We start from the raw sequence: 21,543 nt of genomic DNA, 5'->3' as shown, positions 1-21,543 counted from the left end.
ATTTTCTTGAAAATCTTTGGATTCGGCATTAAATAACCCGAAAAGGGTTGATATGCCGTAAAACAAAAACAACCAACCAACCAACATACTTTTTTTATAGCCCCCCTCCCCACCGTTGGTTGTTTTTGTCCTGAAACCCTGTAATCGAAAACACTTTCTCCCAAGGAAATATAACAAAGATCGATCATAACTATTTTTATAACAAAGATCGATCATAACTATTTTTATAACAAAGATCGATCATAACTATTTTTATAACAAAGATAGATCATAACAACTTTTTTTGTATCGTCTTTTAATCATCTTTATTGATGATCGGTTTTCTCGAAGTCGGCACGCTGTATCTACATTTTTCTGGTGTGTCCACTGAAATACTGCTGTGGACTTCCTCGTCCGTTCTCTCCAATTGGTTAGCCCGAAACTCTCTCATTAACTCTTAACTAACTGATTGCGTATATTTCCAAACTATCTAGTTACAGCATTAACTTCATAGGACCAAAGACACAAATTGAATGATACATCTTCGTCAAGTACTTTGTTTATGTTAGTTAACATTTTTTTCACCAAGTTAACATTATTGGGAACTATTATAACATAAATAATTTTATCTTTAAATATTTATTTCGCTTTGATAACATTCTTTTTGTTATTCAAATACTCTTCTTTTTTTTTTCATGAAAATATTTAAACACTAACAATTAACCATTGCAAGCTAACTCATATTTTCCAGGAGCCAATAATACAACAATGATACTGCTTGTGATTGGCTCCTCGCCACTCCGTAGAAATTATTGTGGGAGATGATATCAGAGTGGTCTTAGACTGCATGAAAGTTATTATTTGTGATGAAGACACTGTGAGTTGCCGAGGATGCTTGACACAGTGGTCAGACCAAAATTGAATTGTGTCCTTCTATCGGTCTTGAGTTTTGGACTGGCAAGGATTCAATTAGCCACTGCTGCTCCTCCGAGTGTCTCACCTTGATTTTTGAGGAACGATCGAATTTATACGTCATACGCGGGCCTAGTTGTAGGAACCAAACAATATTGCGTCAGAATTAATCGCTTTTATGCTAGATTGTGTTTCTTTCGGCCTGTTTGTCTCTCGGTGAAGAGTTACCTGTTTGGGCGGGGGGGATGTTCAGTTATCTATCTCAGCCCAATGTCAATGAATCTGCGGTTAGATTTGAATAAATCACTCGCAGACGGTGTCTTTTGAATTCATTATTCATGTCAATACATGTCCTGAGAGACCTTTGAACTGTAATGTTCATACTTCGGATTTGATTGTATTTAAGCCGAATAATTTCTTTTTAGTATTTCTCTGGTTAAAAGTGAATTGATCGATAGCACAGACAAAACGATAATAATAGTCTATGATATTTCGTACGTGTTAATTATCCCTGATTGGTTTATACTAACAAACATGATTGGTCTTCAGCGTCACCATTGTTGTCCCTTCCGCTACTCCTGCTAATTCTGTATTTTGTTAGTATTTTAAAATTTAGTAGAGAGAAAGAGAGATGGAACAGAGAAACAAAGAAGGAAAGGAAGAGAGAGCGAGAGAGAGAGAGAGAGAGAGGGGGGAGCAGAGGAACAAAGAAATAAAAAGGAAGATGAACGAAGTAAGATAGAGAGAGGGAATAGAAAGAGAGAGAGAGAAGATAGATAGGCAGAAAGGAACAAAAAGGGGCAGAGAGGGGCATAAGAAAAAAGAGAGAAAAAAAACAGAGACAGAGGATGCAGAGAGGAACAGATAGATAGATAGATAGATAGATAGATAGATAGATAGATAACGAGAAAGAAAGAAAGAAAGAAAGAAAGAAAGAGAAAGAAGGGGGTAGATAAATAGATAGGAAACAAGAAAGAGAAAAAGATGGGAACAAAGAGAGAGACAAAGACAGTCATAACCACACAGACAATAAGAGAGAGAGAGAGAGAAAGAGAGAGAGAGAGAGAGAGAGAGAGGTGACAGACAGATAAACAGAGACAGGAAGGAAGGAATAGAAAGTGGCACAAAGAAAAATTTAAATTCAAAATCATTGGCAAAACAGGATATACTACAATAAATCATTTCATTTTGTACAGAGAGAGAGAGAGAGAGAGAGAGAGAGAGAGAGAGAGAGAGATTACCAGCACAAATTATTTATTGTATATTTTAAGTGAACTACACAGATCGTTTGCAAAGCAAACCAAAAAATATGTTTTAAATAACCAGGAATCTCCAGCGAAGCGTATCATCACATTGTAAGTCATTACCATCACTATTTTTATTATCATTATCTTAAAAATAATTGTCTTCAGAAAAAAAATACGGGGGAAGGGAGATAATTTGGAATAGAGACCGAATGTTTTTGTCAATTTTAAAGCCCACAGAATATTATGACTTGTTACATTTAGAGTATTCTGTGAAGGAACCTCCCAGGTATTGTCCCCTCCTTTTAGGCATTACTCTTTCTTTTCAGACGGTGGATGGGTGGGTTTATGCTTGCTGTCATAGGAACCCTCATCCTTGAAAGGATAAAGACGGAACTGTAAAAGTTATTTTTCCCCCAATCCAGAGTATCCCATTTCAGAGTACTGGGACTTTCCTTTCCCCATTAATAACCAGCGTCTAACTTTGACCTTGTGAATATTGCTATGTATCACATCATCGAGGCCTAAGATCCACTCGAGGACGAAAGTTAATCTTGTATTTGATAGGTATGGAGTACTGTTGTTATATTTGGCCTGGTGAATCTCTGTTCCGTTTGAGCGTTCTTGATAAGTTGCAGAAACATAGCCGTAATTTTATTTCATCCTTTCTTCTTCTCCTCTGCATCCTCTCCCTTATAGGCGGGATGTTGCTAGACTCAGTTTTTTATTTATAAATACTATTATGGTATGCAATATTCAGAATTTGTTCCTTGATTATTTTTTTTTTTATATATATCTCGTTTAACTTGTTAGTTTAGCGATCTCCATTAGTTCGTTGTTTTGATACCTCTACAATTTCCTTTTCCAGTAGCTTCTTTTCAAGAACTGCAGGCTTGTGGAACTCTCTTTCTGTTGACTGCTTCCCTCCTATCTATAATTTTGTTCTTCTTTTTTATTTTTTTATTCAATATTCACCCCAAACAAGGCACACTTTGAAGTAGGGGGTTACTATCGGGAACATAAGTTGCAGGAACATTATGAAGGGAGACAAGCAGCAAGTTGTCTGTTCATATTACAAAAATTATTCAAAAGACTGAGTCTAGCAACATCACGTCTATAAGGGAGAGGATGTAGAGAAGAAAGGGTGTGGGTCAATAAAAACATGTTTGATCTTCTGCATGTCAGTACAGTTGGGAAAGCAGAATCCCGGAAAGGGAATTCCAAAGTCTAGTAGAAAGAAACAATTGGCTTTCTTACACCTAGGTATCTCTATTGTGTAGGGGTGGAATTTAGCTGCTTGTTGGGTTTTTCAGGCGTATTTATGTTGAGGGGGTACAAGTGATTTGACTATTAAAATACTTGAAGAACAGGCAGAGGGATGCAACATTTCTTCAATGGGACAGAGGCTGAAGCTTAGATGACAGTTCATGACCTATCAGGTTGGCGACTCTTTTTTGAACCCTGTCCAGGAGTGAGAGACTAGTAGCAGATGCATCAGCCCAAATGTGACAACAGTACTTCATACATGGGCAAATGGTGGTTTTTATAGAAGTAAATAGACATCGACTGTCTTTGCGATAATCATCTTTCATTTTTGTTAGTGCCTTATATCAAGTGGCTTCATGCCTTGACCGGAGCGATTTCCATTCAAAAAACATTATTTTAAAAAGGTTTGTGCCAGGTGAATGGTAAGACAAACACCTTGAGGATTGCAGACCATAACTGGATCTAGGTAGTTTGTTTTCTTTTTTCTTTTTTTTTGTTGTTGTTGTTGTTGTTGTTGTTGTTTGTTTGTTTTTACTTCAACAAAATCTTTTTATATTTCTGAAATTTTTTAGATGAAGATTAGTTATTCATATTATTTGAATTCTTCAGACTATTGTTCTTATCTCAGATACCAACGTTTTAGTTGATGCAACATCCTATCTTCCTCAGATCTACTTTTTCGAACTCAGGAATCTGAATGGAATTTCAAACGGAACCCTTTACTTACTTCACGGAGGTAGCATGCTCTCATTCCGTCAGTCATGATTGAATAGAGGTCCTAAGTAATTTGTAATTATATTTTTCGCTCCCCAGTGCTGATAATTGACCTTTTAACCTTCAGGAGAATATCACTTTTATAATTGTTTTTATCCAAGTACTTTAATCACTTAGTCACGGATCCTTGTTGGCAATTCTAGTACGAATTTTGGGAGCCTTAAACCTATTTTATTTCTAGTATCACTATTTATTACTAAGTATTATTACTATATATATAAATATATATATATATATATATATAATACATATAATCATTATTGCTCACTTATTACTGTATATTATTTATTATTTATAATTAACGGCCGTATATCATGTTAAATTCTATACTAAGTCTACTTAGTAATTGATTATTCCCCAGCATATGTGCTGCTTCTTTGCGTGGTCTTACTCTCAACCGTTCTTCTCTGTCTATAATTTTTACTTCGTCCCATAATGATAAATGGTTTACCTTTTCCCTCCAGATATGGTCAACCATACCCGATTTTTCAATCTCTTCATGTACTTTTCATGTTCTTCAAACCGTACTTTTAGTGAGCGACACGTTTCACCTTTGTATAGTTTTCCACATTTACATAGGATTCCATATACACAGTTCTTAGTCATGATTTTATTCTGTATGGGGTTTGACTCGTACAAGCTGTTTTCGGAGAGTTGAATCACTTCTGAATACTGCCCTGATGCCATATAGATTACATACTTTTTAAGGGTTTTCCTGAAATGAAAATGACATTCAAGATGAGAACAGTAGTCCAAGGAATTCAAATAATATGATTATTTTCTTAACATTGGCATGTAAAATGATCATGTTATAGTTAGCTGGAAAGTAGCACCATAGTATTGGCTTCTGAGGATGAGGAGTTATTTGAAATAAACTCTTCTCATAGAAGTTTTTATTTGCTCCAGGTACACAGAGGAAGAAAGGAAAATTCTTTATAGTGGTTGTAACTAGACGAGTTTTCCCTGCAAATATTTAACAAGAAGGGGCGGAAATTGGAGCTCAGTTAAGAACCCCTTACGAAAATAACAATAGAGTAGAGGCATCTTTTCTGTGAGAAAAAGAGTATTTAGAACACTTTGTGAAGGAGTCTCAAAAGGTCACACCTCCTTGTATTAGCCACTCTTTTCAAAGGGAGGGTAGAAGCGTTTATTGCTTACCGCTTGAGTAAATGAGGACAGAACTGTACAGGGTTATTTTTTTCCAATCCAGATTATCCCTTTTAGGGAAGTTGGATTCTTTCCCATTAAAATCTTTAATCCGTATTATTTTGATTCATCCGACTACAGTTCTCATCATGAGTGTCATTTTCACAACGTTTACCTACCTGGATGGGTTGAACCAGCTTCAATGGTGTTAACCGCATCTTGCATAAAAGCTATCCACCCAATCGGTTGGCAGCAGAGTCGACGGTATGATCCAGTCATTTACGGTTCAAGCAACAGACACCAAAAAACGCAAGGACCAGACCCGATCTCCATATATGCCGTGACTGTCGAGAGCTAAGTCTTAATTTAACCATTTTGTCGCTTCTTATTACCAGTGGGTGCATTGGGCGCATCTATTGAGAAATGAACTCATCTTCCAGCCAGTGCAGCATGTGACTGAACCAGTGGAGTCTCCTTTTCAGCAGAGTTTCCTCCAGGCCAAGGATGTTACATCTAGTGTGTATTGTCGAGTTAGGAATCCGGTCGGAGTGGTGAATGCGCAGATTTGCTGAGAGACGACAGTGAAGGCAGAGTGTGACAAGCAGAGCAATGACAATCACCATCCCCTATTCGGACATGAATAGGTGCCACAGCAACTACCATACCGCAATAGCTTTTGCTTCTGTCACAAGTAGCATCTTTTCACCCGCATTATGAAATGAATCAATCGATAACAACAACAAAGAGGCTTTCCAGCACCAAAAGAAAACCTCTCAGCAGGCTCTGAATTCCCTCGGAAAGAGTGGGTTACACTTAACCGGAACCGAGCAAAGGTTGCCAAAACATGGAACAACCTGCACAAGTAAGGCTATGCTGTGCAGGACGCTTGGTGTCCCTGCAGCGCTGATGTGCAGACTATCGCACACATCCTCACAGACTGTCCCCTAAGTGAAGCATGCTCTGATGTAGATCTGAAGGATACCTAAGACACACACTACCCGACAATGGACTTCGAGATGGAGTGAACTTCTATGATGATGACTATAACGTTATTTGTGTATTCATTCTTTTGTGGACTGTTACCCTCATCTTCATAATTGTTGCTGTTTAACCACGTTTCGGCCAACTCATCCTCTGGCCTTCTTCAGGGAGATGAGGATAATAGTCCGCAAAATAATAAACACACGAATTATGGAGCTTCATCTCAGAGGATTAAACAAAAATTAATCAATAAAAATATAATCGCAATGTTAATAATTTAATTAAACGAATGCGAAACAATGCACACGCTTCAAAGCTGGTAACCTTTTATTTGTAACAGTATTGTTAGAGTATGCAACATTTAATCCTCTTTTATATTTGAAATCACACTTTGTTCACATGCAAAGTCAGTTTAAAAAGAAAGATTTTATTTCTATAATCTGTTTTATACAGCCTTATTTTATAAAGCTGCGTTTTTATATAACTATATTCATGTAAAGCTCTTTGTTTATAGACCTATTTTTTCAAAACAATTTTTAAATAAAAGTTATTTTCATTAAAAAAAATCGAAAGAATTAACATATATAACCCAGCAGCTGGCCGCTGGGGTGTTACTTGATTGACGTGGAGACGTTTCTAGCTCCACCAATGTAAACAAACAATACTCAAACATTAAGCACTCATTAGAACACGATCGGGTTACTTGATTCGTCGTGCGAACGCCATCAGCCCCACCGGTCTGAACAACCCCTATTCCAAAACGATAGCACATACCTCCATCTGTAGTGTAAATTTCTTGGTTGTTGTCCAGTTCAGATCATCGTTTGTTAGGGTCGTTCTGACTTTGATGTCTGCTTGATGGTGGCAAATGATACGCAACAAAGGTTTATAAAAAACAAAACATTTAACTCCTTTATTTTACAATTTAGATATTAGAAAAGGAAAAAAAGTTATTAACATAAAAAATGGCTTTCTATTCTAGCCTAGGCACACCTAGCTAATTCTTTGCAAAGAAGGAAGGGGGTGTCCCCACATCCTTTCCGAACGAAAACGCTAAAATATGTGTGTTTATCCCATTCTGGTCAGCCGAGAAAGAGAAAGATTTGTGTAAAAAAAATGGCATTGCCTATTGCCTAATTCTTACGCAACAGGCTCCATCACTTAGCAAAAATATGTGTATTACTAAGGTGAGTGTGGCACCTAAAATAGTGCCACATATAGAGGGTAATTAACAAGAAATTGTTTTAACAGAAATTACAGAGGTAATGGGTTGGCTGAGGCTGCTCTTTCATTTCGCTCTGCGTGATTCACTTCTTAAGAAGAAATTGAAATTCCGGGAATCTTGCATAATTGGTTTTTAATGATCATGCATGATATTCAGTGCTAATCTGATATATTCAAATTTTCACATGAGAGGATATGTCTATATTATCCCGCCCCCCCCAAAAAAAAACTATAAAATTCTCAAAAGTAATTAATATTTAAGGAATATTTATAAATTACTGTTAAAATCTTACGAAAATCAGAGGTATCTGATTTTCGCGAAGGATTACCACCCCATTTACATAAAACTAAATTATAGTAAATATAGCCCGCATAACCACATCTAGCAGCTGTGTTCCAAAATTAGTTAATTATTTTATGAATTCATCTTATACATACAAATATATATATAAAAAAATACACATATCTAATTTTTTCTTTTTAATGTTTCAGATAAGAATGTCTCTACCAGAATCAATATGGCTGGCGGCATTGGTTATTTCTTATTCGGTAACATTTGTGACGTCATGTTATCCCTATCCATGCGTTAACGTCTGTCGCTGCATCTGTACCGACGGTGTACTCGCTGTGGAATGCATAGGGAAAAATCTTCACCAAATCCCGTCGCCGCTGCCCAGGAAAACATCTGTCATCAATCTGAGCAACAACCGTCTCCAAACCATTCCGGCAATGGCTTTCAGCAAATACAAGCACCTAAATGTCCTGAGGATCGACTTTAATCAATTAAACAGTGTGCACCCGAATGCGTTTCGGGGGTTGACTTATCTGGTCGAACTCTCGCTAGAGAACAACAATCTGATGCTGCTGGAAAGAATATTCGTTTCATATTTGTTTGTCGACCTAATCCGTCTGAAACGGCTCAAACTTCGTGGCAATAATCATTTCAATGGTGATTACCTCGATAACACGATATCGAAGGTGCGGTCGTTGGAAAGTTTGTACATTGTTGGATTCAGTAATAAAGTATTTGGGCCGCAGTACAAGAAGCTAAAGCGATTGCAGTTTCTGGATTTTTCCGTGCGTGATAATTCTCCATACATGCAGAATATTCCTGCTGACACCTTTGAGAATGTTCCACGTTTAACATACCTAAACCTGAGCAATTGCGGGATAGAGGTCATTGCCAAAAAGACATTCAGTTACTTATCATCACTAAAGATCCTGGATCTATCATACAATAGGCGCCTAACATTTTCTGGTCTAAGAGATGCATTGTACGGTTTGAGAGAGACATCTCTGGAGACTCTGCATATCAATGCTATACATAACATATTCGGTTTGGGAACAGCATTTACGGAAGAGGACGCCGTAAACCTGCAAAATACCACTCTAAAGACATTGAACTTGGATTCTAACAAAATCGAGTTTTTTCAAGATGGTGCTCTATCTTATTTTCCAAAAACTCTCGAAACTCTATCGATCAGAGACAACCGATTTACTTTCGGGTGGTACATTTTAAAAATGTACCAACTACCAAATATTCGAGTGATTGATTTCAGCTTCTCGTCAACACAACATTCTTTACCAGTATTATTTTCGCAAAAAAACACCGTTAATAATAATATAAGCTTAATAAATTCGTCTTTAATAACGTTGGAGGAAATTTATTTACAGCAATCTTATCTCAGGTACCCTCTACCTAAATTAAACATGGGCACTCAAACTAGAGTCCGTATTATAAATGCATCGATAAATTTATTTTGTCCGTGGAAGGGTCCAATGGAAGGTTTGGAGAATCTGACTATCCTTGATTTAAGTAATAACATGTGTTCTTTTGTTCTCGATGTGTTTCTCACACATTTTTATTCTCTTAGTAAATTGTACCTCCAGAATAATTTATTAGGCCTCTCTTCGAACTTAAAGGGGTTTAAAACACTATTTCAGAATAACACGCGGCTCAAAGAACTTAGGTTGTCTAATAACCGTATCACAAGCATGTCGAACTCAAGTCTTTCGAATAATGTTGATATGTGTTACCTTGATTTGAGCCACAACTATCTTAAATCGTTTTCCGTGAAAATCGGACGTATGAGAAACTTGGGTGTTTTGGATCTGTCAGGAAATTTCCTGGAAGCTCTATCAATAGAAACAATCAAAGATATTCAAAACATCTCGCGCACCAAAAAAATAACAGTAAATTTAAAGGCGAACGCGTTAAAATGCACGTGTGGACGGGTCTTTTTCTTCAAGTGGATGTTGAAAGTGAGGCAGTCGAAGAGGATCTATTTGCTGTACGACAAGTGCACCCTTCCGAATGAAACCGCCGTGAGTTTAAAAGGGGAAGATTTGGCGAGGGTCATTGAATTTTTGGATAAGTCTTGTAGTTCTCTTATGTCGCTGATCACAGTGAGCACCATCGCGATGTTAGTGTTGGTAGTTCTGCTCCTGGGTGGGTTCGTGTATCGCTATCGTTGGAACCTCCGTTATTTCTACTACATGATAAAACAGAGATATACACAGGAGGCGTTGGACGTCGCAAACTACGCGTTTGATGCGTTTGTTAGTTATGCTGAGGAGGAAGGCGAGTTTGTCATTAATGAACTGCTGCCGGAATTGGAAGATGACGGCAATCTTCGTCTTAACATCCATCAGCGCGACTTTGTTCCTGGGCGTAAAATTGTAGAGAATATCTTGTCGGCAATCCAACAAAGCAAGTTCTGTCTCGTTCTACTCAGCAGGTACGTACTCGCATTTTAATCATTCTATGCTCAAGTTTCCAATACGCTTTGGAAATGCACACTTATTAAAGCTATATCACAATTACTATCACTTATAATAAGGGATATGACAACAGAATATGCATATCATTGTTTTGACTCTTGAGTGTGTATCCAACACAGTTAGACACAGTTAATGAACCGAGAATCACATCATCCTACATAAAAGCATATATCAACGGATACACACTCGAGAGTCAAAACAATGAAAAGAATATGCTGTTGTCATAGCCCTAATATAATTACCACATATTATTGACACATATTAATTTCACATACAACAAATTATTATCACATATCACATATTATTATCACATATCATTATCACATAATATTATCACATATCATAAATTATTATCTCATATCACATATTATCGCATAATATTATCACATATCAAAAATTATTATAACATATCACATATTATTATAACATTATTATCAGATATCACATATTGTTATATACCACATATTATTACATATCCAATATTATTATCACATAATATTATCACTTGTAACATTGTCGCAGAGTGCATTGTGCGGAAAACTGTCAGCGGCAACAGAGGCCGAATATACTTGTTAATGAGGTCACAGGTTAAAATCGTTGACACCCAGGTGCATCGAGAGCCAGACGGATTTATATAAACAAGATAGTTAACTTTTCGAGAGTCAGAGCAGAAGAGCGGAGACGGCAGATACACGCGCCTGACTTGTAAATCGCTCGCTTGTCCACTGGTGCCGTCAACCACCACCACCCCTCTGTCAGACGTCGCACAAAGCTCACCGATACACGCAACCATTGAATTTAGCATTGTGAAAAAGAAATAAAGACATTTTTTTCTACAGATTTTTTGCGTCTATTTTAACCGGAGAGCGCTGCGGAACGCATCAAATTGGTGCCGTCGTTTTGACCAGCTATTCTATCAAAGAATAAGAGAACGTGGGCGAACGGATCACAACTATAAGAGGGACTCTAACGAAAAAAAAACAAGAAAACCCAAAGAACAATAGTATTCACAACTGTAGGGACGAAAAAAAAAACAATAAAACAAAAAAACTAAAGAACAAGAGTTTTTAGAACTGTACGAACGAAAAAAAAAAAAGAAAAATAAAAAAAAAAAACGGAAGAACAAGAGACTCAGAACTGAACGAAAAAAAAGTAGACATTTGAAAACAAGCGTCCCGTGCATGTCAGAAGAATACACCAACAAAGCAATAAGGTAGGTGGCATTTAGTTCCCTTCGTGTTCTGCTTGAGGAAAAAGAAGAGAAAAAAAACAGATATATTTGCTCGGAATTCTTCTTCTTTTGTTTGGCTTATATTTTATTTATTTCTTTCGTGTTTCGTAAGGATAACAAAAGGAATTGCGATTTTGAGTTTATATTATTTTGTTCATTCGTCTAGAAGTTTAACAGAAATGGAGTTGCAGTTGATTTCAAGTTTCGTTCGGGGACTGACCTCGGAACTAAAAAGGGTGGTCGGATCGGTTACCAGTTCCATAAGACGAGAGGCACTTTTGAGAAGAATGGTGTCGTTGGAAAACAGAGGTGATGGTTGCTATAGGATGTGGGTGGAGGACATAGAGCTGTATTTTAGGATGACTGGGGCAGCGGACGAGGAAAAATGCCGGATAGCTCTCTCGGCCACAAAGGGCCCGGTCGGACGATTCGTTAACCGACTCATGCTGAATAATGAAAACCTAGCATGGGCAGAGTTGAAGAGGTCCTTAGAGGACTATTACAGGATCGTCCCAAACCCTAACAGGCATATAGTCGAATTAGCAAACGTAAGGCAGGGTAGGCTAGAAGGGATACAGGACTATATGCAAAGGATAGTCGGATTAGCAGAAGGGGCGTATAGTGGGATAGACCAAGGTAGTGAACTAGTCAGAAAGCAGGTACTTGGATTTTTTGTAGAGGGTCTCGGGAATAGGGAAGTAAAAATGGCTGTGATGAGAGACAAGCGGCTTTTCTGAAGTAAAGTGGAAGATCCGGCTCAACGCAAGCCAGGAGTATGAGGACGAGCCCTTGAAGGTTTGTCACACGAGACGGCGGATTCCAGCTGACGCTATGGGTCCAGCCACTTCCCTAAGATATGGAGACCAACGTAACAGAGGGGACTAAGTAAAGAGTTGGGGTCCGATATATAAAACTAGGAAGAAAGAGGAAGGCAGGCAGATCATTAGGTGCTATTGCTGTGGCGAAGTGGTTGTATAGCAAGATTTTGCAGCAGGCGCATTCAGGAAAACGGAGGCGCTCCGTTCGTGCAACGCCCGACGAGCGGAACAACAACATACCGACAAACACAGTCGGTAATATGGGCGCATCGAAGTCCGTTTTAATTAGAATAGAAGGAAAACATTATAGAATCCTAGTAGATATGGAAGCAGAAGTGTCAGTGATACACAGCAATGTTTTTAAGACACTTAGGCAGGGACCCCAACTACGCGACGAAAGGGTTAGTCTCAGAACAGCAAATGGGTCTCCATTAATTGTAGAAGCGATCGCTCGATTAAGAGTAGGGATAGGGAGTCAGTCTAACCACCAGGAATTCTTTGTTGCAGAAAATCTGAACAGAAGCGTAATACTAGAACGTGACTGGCTTCAGAAAAATAGGGTTAGAATGTACTTTGATTTGGGAGCGATAAGAATAGTTGACGAGTATATAGCTCTAGAGGATGATGCCCATATTTCATCAATAGTTAGGTTTACGCGTAAGGTTACATTAAAACCTCAGCACCTGCATACGTGCATGGCTCATGCAGGCTTTATACACGGGAAAGGTTCAGAATATTAGGTAGAATAAATAAGTAGTGGTTTTGTTAGCAACCTTAGCGGGATATCAGTAGCTAATGCGGTAGTGAAAGTGGAAAAGTCTGGTAGGTTCCTGTTATTGATAATGAACAACACAAACCAGACTGTCGCCCTACAAAGAGGCTGCAAAATAGCTACGTGTAGTGTGGCTGGTAGCATTACAGAAATTACCATGTCGAAGGAAAATGGAAGCACAGCTTCAGAAAATAATCTGAATGGAATAAAAGTACCTGAAGAGTTTAAGTCGGAAGTCGATAGGGCGCTGAAGCGGAATAAAGATTTATTCGTTACGGACGAAAAAGACTTGGGCAAAACCGATACCGTGGAGATGCGAAATTCCCAAAGCGGAGAAACCGTTGAGAAGAAAGGCATTGACGGCTCCAAGAGACTCCGATGAGTCGCATAGTGAGTTAGCCACAGAAGAAGCTACTATACCAAAACGTAGGGGTTGACCTCGACAGGAGAGGCCGGTCGAGATGTCAAGTGTACCGTTGATGGAGGATAGAGTCATGACGCGTAGCACGACGTAATAAATGGCTAATAGCTTAGACGCAAGCTATCCTCTATTTGCATGACTTGCGGAGGTCAGGGAGAGAAGCAAGATTTTCTCGGAAAAGTCTAGAGTAGGATCGGAATTTGGGAGTAGTGAAGAAGAACCACCGAAAGAGAACTGTTTGGGATGGGTTAAATCGATATTCTGCTGGTAGGAATATATTCTCCTTGGGGTTCGTTCCATGGTGTCACTTGGAAATATGACTGCGGCTATCGTCTCAACAGAGTATGCGAGACGTACAATCGAGTTACATATGACGAAGAGAAGAAGAGAAAATATAATTAAAATGAAATAAAAATAAAAATATAAATGTAAGGATATGCTTATTTTTTTCTTTTTTATCATTGCTGGTTCGAGCAGAACACGCACGGGGTCATCGAGTGTCACCAACCGATGTTTTTCTTTTTTTAATTACGACGCGATTACCGTAGTATGGTCTTCAACATGCATCGGGTGTTTTTTGTAGGACAATATATAATAACGGACAAAAGAAAAAAAAAGAAACTGTATATTGACTATTTTGTATGCGGATGCGGATTGCATCATCCAAAAAAAAAAACTGGGTGACAAAAAAAGAAAGAGAGGAATCATTTTTTCTTTCTCCTTTTGTTTCTCTTCTCTTAAGTGTAAGACAATTAGTTGTTCATTGTTGTTTGTGATGTGAAAATACATGACGAAATTCCCTTGTTTTTTATTTTTTTATTCGGACATTTTCGATGTGTAAAATTGTTCTGAAATGTTATTGTATAATAAAAGAGAGAGAGAGAGAGAGAAAAATAGAGAGAGACAGAAACAGTGGCGAGATGATATATATATATATATATATATATATATATATATATATATATATATATATATATATATATTGAATTTGTGAGGGAGGGGTGCCGCAGAGTGCATTGTGCGGAAAACTGTCAGCGGCAACAGGGGCCGGATGTACCCGTTGATGGGGGTCACAGGTTAAAATCGTTGACACGCAGGTGCATCGAGAGCCAGGTGGATTTATATAAACAAGACAGTTAGCTTGTCGAGAGTCAGAGCAGAAGAGCGGAGACGGCAGATACACGCGCCTGACTTGTGAGCCGCTCGCTCGTCAACCGGCACCCCTCTGTCCTACGTCGCACCAAGCTCACCGATACACGCAACTATTGAATTTAGCATTGTGAAAAAGAAATAAAAACATTTTATTTTTCTACAAGTTTTTTGCGTCTGGAGAGCGCTGCGGAACGCATCAACATATTATTATCACATATCACAAATTATTATCACATATTATTATCAGATGTCACATATTATTATCATATATAACATTTTTACCACAAAATATCACATATCACATGTTATTGTCACATATCACATATTATTATCATATATCACTATCATGTATCACATACTATTATCACATAATATTATCACATATTACATATTATTATCACATATCACATATTACTATCACATATCATATATTATTATCACATATTATTATTACGTATTATTATCACGTATCACATACTATTATCACATAATATTATGACATATCATATATTATCATCACATATCACAGATTATTATCACATATTATTATCACATATTATTATTATCATATATCATATAGTATTATAAGACATCACATGTTATTATCAGGTTAACGAGAAAGTTCTAGCGGTTTTTAACTTTTAAATTCAAATGAAAATATATCGGCTCAAACAAAAATTTATTAATATGAATAAGCACCTCTAGAATCAACACAGTTTTGTCAACGCAAAACTTGTGTATTTATGCCAGTAACGTAAAATCTTTCGTTGATGCAGCAATTCGTTTTAATGTCTGATGACATATTTCCATGATAATATATCTGGACGATTTATAGGTACAGCGGTCTGTATTGGACACTCTAGTCATCTATAAAGTTTCTGAATTGTTGATTCTAGGAAGCAGTGTTAATATCACCTGTTCGAAAACCACTTACTGACTCTAGATAACATGCGTAATGCCATCACTAGATCTAAAATCACGGCAATCAATCAGCTATCCTTCTTGAAGTGCACTCTATTTCTAGGATTGCTCAACTTGCCATGACCTTTACCCTTATAATGCTGAATCCCGTTGTGTAGAAGAATTGACCAAGAGGGAATTCAGAACGTCTCTAAATTGCGTCTGATCATGTAGGCGGATCACTCTTAGTTTTAAAGCCTGCACACTACTACAAAGTGGTGATCCTTTGTGCGGAACGCTGTCCTATCAGACGTGCCTTAGAGGATGTGCAAATAAGATTTCCAAAAATAACAACCTCCTAAAGAAAGTAGCCGGGACGCGATGAGGAGTCTCCTAAAGAACAGCACTCTGATACAGTACTGCAGAATATTGCGCCTTCGCATCGTCTCGGAGCTAACACACAAGATCAATTGGCACAAAACTCCGAGAAACCATGCGTACTATCTCAAGACGTGTAAAGTCTCAACACTCTAACCATTCGATTCCAAACATAATGATAAGATCTATTTCCAATTCCTCATTCTTACGTTTTACTGTTTCAAAAAACTGAAATCGGAACGGAACTTAGACGTTCACCTGATTCCTTTTTCACCCCAAACAAGGCATATTGTCACTGGAGCATACGAGGGTACTGCTTAAAAGTGACAGATTTGTATGCGCAACCTGGGTGGAGAGTTGAAAAAGAAACATAATTGTTCACATTACATTTGAATTGCTTGGTATGTCAAGGAAACTGGATACAAGGAAGAATTTCCAAAGGCAAGTGATTCGAGGAAGAAACTATTAAAGTAGAACATATCCCAGCATCTAAGTATCGTCATCGTGAAGGGGTGAGATTTTGCTGCTAGTCGTATTCGTCGGGAGTATTTATATTGGTGGGATAAGTGCAGAAATTCCATGGGAACACATTCTGTGAAGTACTTGTAAAGCAAGCATAGGAGTGACAGCTGCTTGGCGAAAAGTCTGGGAATTATTTGGTGGTTAGGAAACGATTATTATTTGGTGGTTAGGAAACGATTATTATTTGGTGGTTAGGAAAAGATCATTATTTGGTGGTTAGGAAACGATTATTATTTGGTGGTTAGGAAACGATTATTATTTGGTGGTTAGGAAACGATTATTATTTGGTGGTTAGGAAACGATTATTATTTGGTGGTTAGGAAACGATTATTATTTGGTGGTTAGGAAACGATTATTATTTGGTGGTTAGGAAACGATTATTATTTGGTGGTTAGGAAACGATTATTATTTGGTGGTTAGGAAACGATTATTATTTGGTGGTTAGGAAACGATTATTATTTGGTGGTTAGGAAACGATTATTATTTGGTGGTTAGGAAACGATTATTATTTGGTGGTTAGGAAACGATTATTATTTGGTGGTTAGGAAACGATTATTATTTGGTGGTTAGGAAACGATTATTATTTGGTGGTTAGGAAACGATTATTATTTGGTGGTTAGGAAACGATTATTATTTGGTGGTTAGGAAACGATTATTATTTGGTGGTTAGGAAACGATTATTATTTGGTGGTTAGGAAACGATTATTATTTGGTGGTTAGGAAACGATTATTATTTGGTGGTTAGGAAACGATTATTATTTGGTGGTTAGGAAACGATTATTATTTTCTGACTATTCTAAGAAATCCTGTTTCAATAATAAGTAAGATATAAGGAATGTTGTATAATGTATGTATCAGTAAAACTTTCTTTTGTTTTTCTTCTATAATTTCAGTAATTTTTTGCGCAGCCGTTGGTGTATGTATGAGTTTAGCATGTCGAAAATGGAAACGGTTTATACTGGACGAGATATGGTCATTGTCGTCATGCTGGAAGAAATAGACCCCAAAACCATTCCTCTGGAATTAATGCACCATCTGAAGACGAACAGTTACATTCAATATCCGACTGGGGATGAGCAGGCGCAAAGGCATTTCTGGAACCACATGAAAGAATTATTGCAAAAAGTAGAAGAACGCGTTTGAGTGACACCGAAGAATTGGCATGTGACATTTTACATGTGACCATTGGCATGTGACCATTGGCATGTGAATTTTCGCACGTGTTACTTAATATGTGACCAATGGCACGTGTTTATTGACATGTGACTTTTTATATGAGTCCATTGGCATGTGACCTTTCGCATGTGACCTTTCGCATGTGATCACTGAGACATGACTTTTCGTGCAATTACTGACAAATCGACGCTTTACTGTTACCTGAACGTATGCATGTTTTTAAGAGAGACAATATCTCTTTTCTGAAAAAGAAAAAAGGAAAAAACATAATGCTGGTATTTATTTATCCCTCCATACAAATCGGTTTAACGTAGAACATCCAGTAGATTTCGAAGGTCATAGTCACTTGAAAAAAATCTCTGGATATTAGCATTTTGAAGGCACCAGTATAAATAATACCAAGTATGGTAACGTATTTTATGGTCACTTTGATGTGAGTACTTTTGTTGCTTATAGTGGTGGTGGTTATTTCGTTGTTAGTCGGTTACTTGTAAAACAAGATTACACAAAACCTACTGGTCTGATCTCTATAAAACTTAGTATAATGACAAGGCCTTGAAACGAACATTCGCCATTATGATATACCAGGCAATTTGCATAGGAACGTTCGCGCAATTGATAACAAATCGATTTTTACAGGACGTTACGTATGTTTTTTTTTCTTTCGCAAAATATACGTAATGTCTTCTCCCTACACAAGCATACTCTTGCAAGTCGGCTGATATCAGAGACCCAACGACGTTTGAAAGTTAGAGTCATTCAAAATGTCTGCTGTTTATTAAGTATTCACGCTGTTTCAGGAGGAACAAGAAAAACTGATACGAAATACGGACACCCATACACACTTCGGTTTAACAGTGTATATTGTTTAGAGTTACGTAGGTTCTTTTTTAGAACTGCACGCCTGTGGAACTCTGTTCCGTCTGTCTGCTTCCCACCTGACTACAACCTGGATTTCTTCAAGTCCAACGTAAACAAATTCCTGATGAACCGCCCCCTTTAGTAGACACTTCATTAAATCTCCACACTAACGTACTGTACTTGCAATAACCCTTATCCCTGAGTGGCTTCCGGGCCTTGATAAGTGGTGACCACCGTTTAAAAAAATAAAAAAATAAAAAAAGTTAATCGTTTTTTTTTTAAGTTACGTGAAAAACTACCGGTAGGATTTCCATAAAACTTAGTATATGATATAAATTTTGTTTAGAAGACTTCATAAACAGACGTCTTCAAGTTAAGGCAGAGTAACGAGAACAACAAGTGACCTTTACCATATGTTGAATCACAATTTATTCGTTTTCTTGTTTCATATGTTCTTATCACATAGCTGTGTGTATATATATTCGAACGCCGCTGCGTCTCTTTAAATATCTCTTTAAACATATATTTAAATATCTCTTTAAACATTTCTTTAAATATATCTTCAAATATATCATTATATATATATATATATATATATATATATATATATATATCTTTTAATATCTCTTTAAATATATCTTTAAATATATTCGCCCATGACTGCAGTATTGTTGTCACATTTTGGCCGGTTCATCTGCTACTAGTCTCTCACTCCTGGACAGTGTTCAAAAAAGAGTCGCCAACCTGATAGGTTCTGAACTGTCATCTAAACTTCAACCACTGCCCCATCAACGAAGTGTTGCATCTCTCTGCTTGTTTTACAAGTATTTTAATGGTGGATGCTCCGACGAACTACAAGCCCTTGTACCCCCTCGACGTAACCTCGCCCCCCCCGACAAACTCGAACAGCGACAAAATCGCACCTCTACACAGTAGATATCCCTAGATGTATGAAAGCCTTCTACTCTTATAGTTTCTTCCCAAGAACTGCTAAAATTTGGAATTCCCTTCCCCAACTGTATTTACATGCAGAAGTTCAAGTGTAATGTGAACAGACATCTTGCTGCTCAGCTCTCTACAAAGTATCCCTGCAACTTATGCCCCAGATAGTAGCCCCTCTACATCAAAGTGACACTGTGCCTTGTTTGGGGTGAAAATAGAATAAAAGAAAAAAATATACACAAACTAAATAGTACCCAAATCCACCTATGTTTCATTCTGTGTGTGTATTCGACATAAACATGTATGCACAATATACTCGCAGTGCCGTGTCGTTTAGTAGTGTGTATACTCAGACTTAAATAGTGTCTCTTAAGTGCATGTATAAACTCCGGTGTTGACATTTTGTTAAATGCGTATCTTTTAAATATATAAAATACATACTTCATTGCAATTGCGTGAATGTGCGCGTGTGTGTTGAGAAAATCCAGTTCTGTGTTGGAGCAAAAATATAAGTGTCCTCCATATAGAAGGATTTCTTTTCACTAACCAAAGATAGAAAATATGGAGTCTGGAGCAGAACAGATACTACACTTTGCTCGTGCTATATATTGCAACATAAATAATGAACGCTCCATTTAACTACACTTTATTTTCTTCGGGCCATTCTGATTGGCTATGCCAAATATTTTCTTTCTCATACGAATAGCAGATTCGTATTCACTAATTAAAAAACGGGCTTCGGAGTCAATGCGACAACAATCAGTTACACCATTCATACTTATAACTATTCCGATCTTTCTCAAAACTTTCTTTCATATGTATTTACTCATATGATTTTCCTAAGAAACGGTTTTTAGCTAATTATTAGGTTGGTGAAAAAAATGTCGTTTTTTTATATATAGTTGAGCGTTAAAAAAAACACATTATTTTTGCACCAATCTAATGTTTCCCTTTCTATTTTATTCTTTTGTTCCAGATTTACTTGTATTTTATAAAATAAATGAATAAATTATAATATCCTCCACACAGCGTCTGTCACTTAATTGAAAGGAATACGGCCATAAGTGAAAGGAATACAGACCACCACGCATACGCTGTTAAACACGCTTATGTTTAAATGTGGAAGAGTATAAGAAAGCTATCGCAATGTTTGGAACCGGGTGTTAATGTTAACGAGCATCTCTCCCCCCCCCTCTGTGGCTTTCTTACTCTTTCTATTTTCTTTCTCTGTGTCTCTATAAGAGAATAGAGAGGGGAGAGAGAGAGAATAGAAAGATTATTCAATTTGGTGCTCGTGACTAAGTCGCATCACCGATGCGATAATCGAACCTGTGTTTAAGAAAATACAACGTGGAAGCATGGAGATTTAGTGTCAAGAAAAAAGAAATAGACTAAAAAAAAAAAGAAACAAAAGGACAAGAAAAACAATAAAATGTATGGAAGAAAAAAAGAAAAAGAAAGAACAGTAAAAAAAAAAAATAGAAATCAACACACACACAACGTAGGGTCCATTAAAACACTAGGCGAATTAGAAAAATAATTAAGAAAAAAAAAAGAAAAAAAAAGAAAAGCAATACACACGTACAACCTTTTCACGAAGAAAGAAAAGGAAGACATACAGACACACAGATGTAAAACTTTATATATAGAAAATAGTTAAAAAAAATGTTTATCGTATTGGGAATTAGCTCGTTATGAACGAAGAAAAATATCACTTAATGTCAACAGTAGAAGGGAAAAACGAAAAATGGCTTTATTTTGTAAATTTTTAACAACAGCCAGTGAGAAAACCAAAAAGAAAAAAAAAGGACATAGAACATATGACTGTAATGATAAACACGTCAATCACAAATATGTGTTATGAATATTTTGTGTCATTTTTAAACTGTAAACTAAGCGTAACTTTTAAGGAAAAACAATATGTACTTTTGATGAAAAACAATGGATAGGTTCTGAAATGTGATTTTTTTTCCTTTTTTTTCACTAATTGTACGATTTTATTTCTTAGAAATTTTTTTTTTCTGACATGGACAATTTTAGTTCCATCGAGTTGTCTGAGACTT

General features: G+C 37.0%; 1 protein-coding gene across 1 annotated transcript; it reads left to right on the top strand.

Annotated features, from left to right (window-relative positions):
- Positions 1 to 2,081: 2,081 nt before the first annotated feature.
- LOC145254925 (toll-like receptor 4) lies at positions 2,082 to 21,092 on the top strand. Its single transcript, XM_080113899.1, has 3 exons — positions 2,082 to 2,246; positions 8,019 to 10,264; positions 17,395 to 21,092. The coding sequence occupies exons 2-3, from the start codon at positions 8,025 to 8,027 to the stop codon at positions 17,642 to 17,644; spliced, it is 2,490 nt and encodes an 829-aa protein (XP_079970025.1). The 5' UTR covers positions 2,082 to 2,246; positions 8,019 to 8,024; the 3' UTR covers positions 17,645 to 21,092.
- Positions 21,093 to 21,543: the final 451 nt, after the last annotated feature.

Source organism: Euprymna scolopes, chromosome 30 (assembly GCF_053919585.1).
Source record: "Euprymna scolopes isolate OS-2025 chromosome 30, ASM5391958v1, whole genome shotgun sequence".
In the NCBI taxonomy this organism is placed as follows: Eukaryota; Metazoa; Mollusca; class Cephalopoda; order Sepiida; family Sepiolidae; genus Euprymna; species Euprymna scolopes.
The sequence above is the reverse complement of the archived record's forward strand: the minus strand, read 5'-3'. Positions and strand labels throughout refer to the sequence as shown.

Coding starts and splice junctions, on each gene's coding strand:
- LOC145254925 (XM_080113899.1), top strand. CDS start 8,025: ATGTCTCTACCAGAATCAATATGGCTGGCGGCATTGGTTATTTCTTAT. Junction 10,265..17,394: donor TGTCTCGTTCTACTCAGCAG/GTACGTACTCGC, acceptor CTATAATTTCAG/TAATTTTTTGCGCAGCCGTT.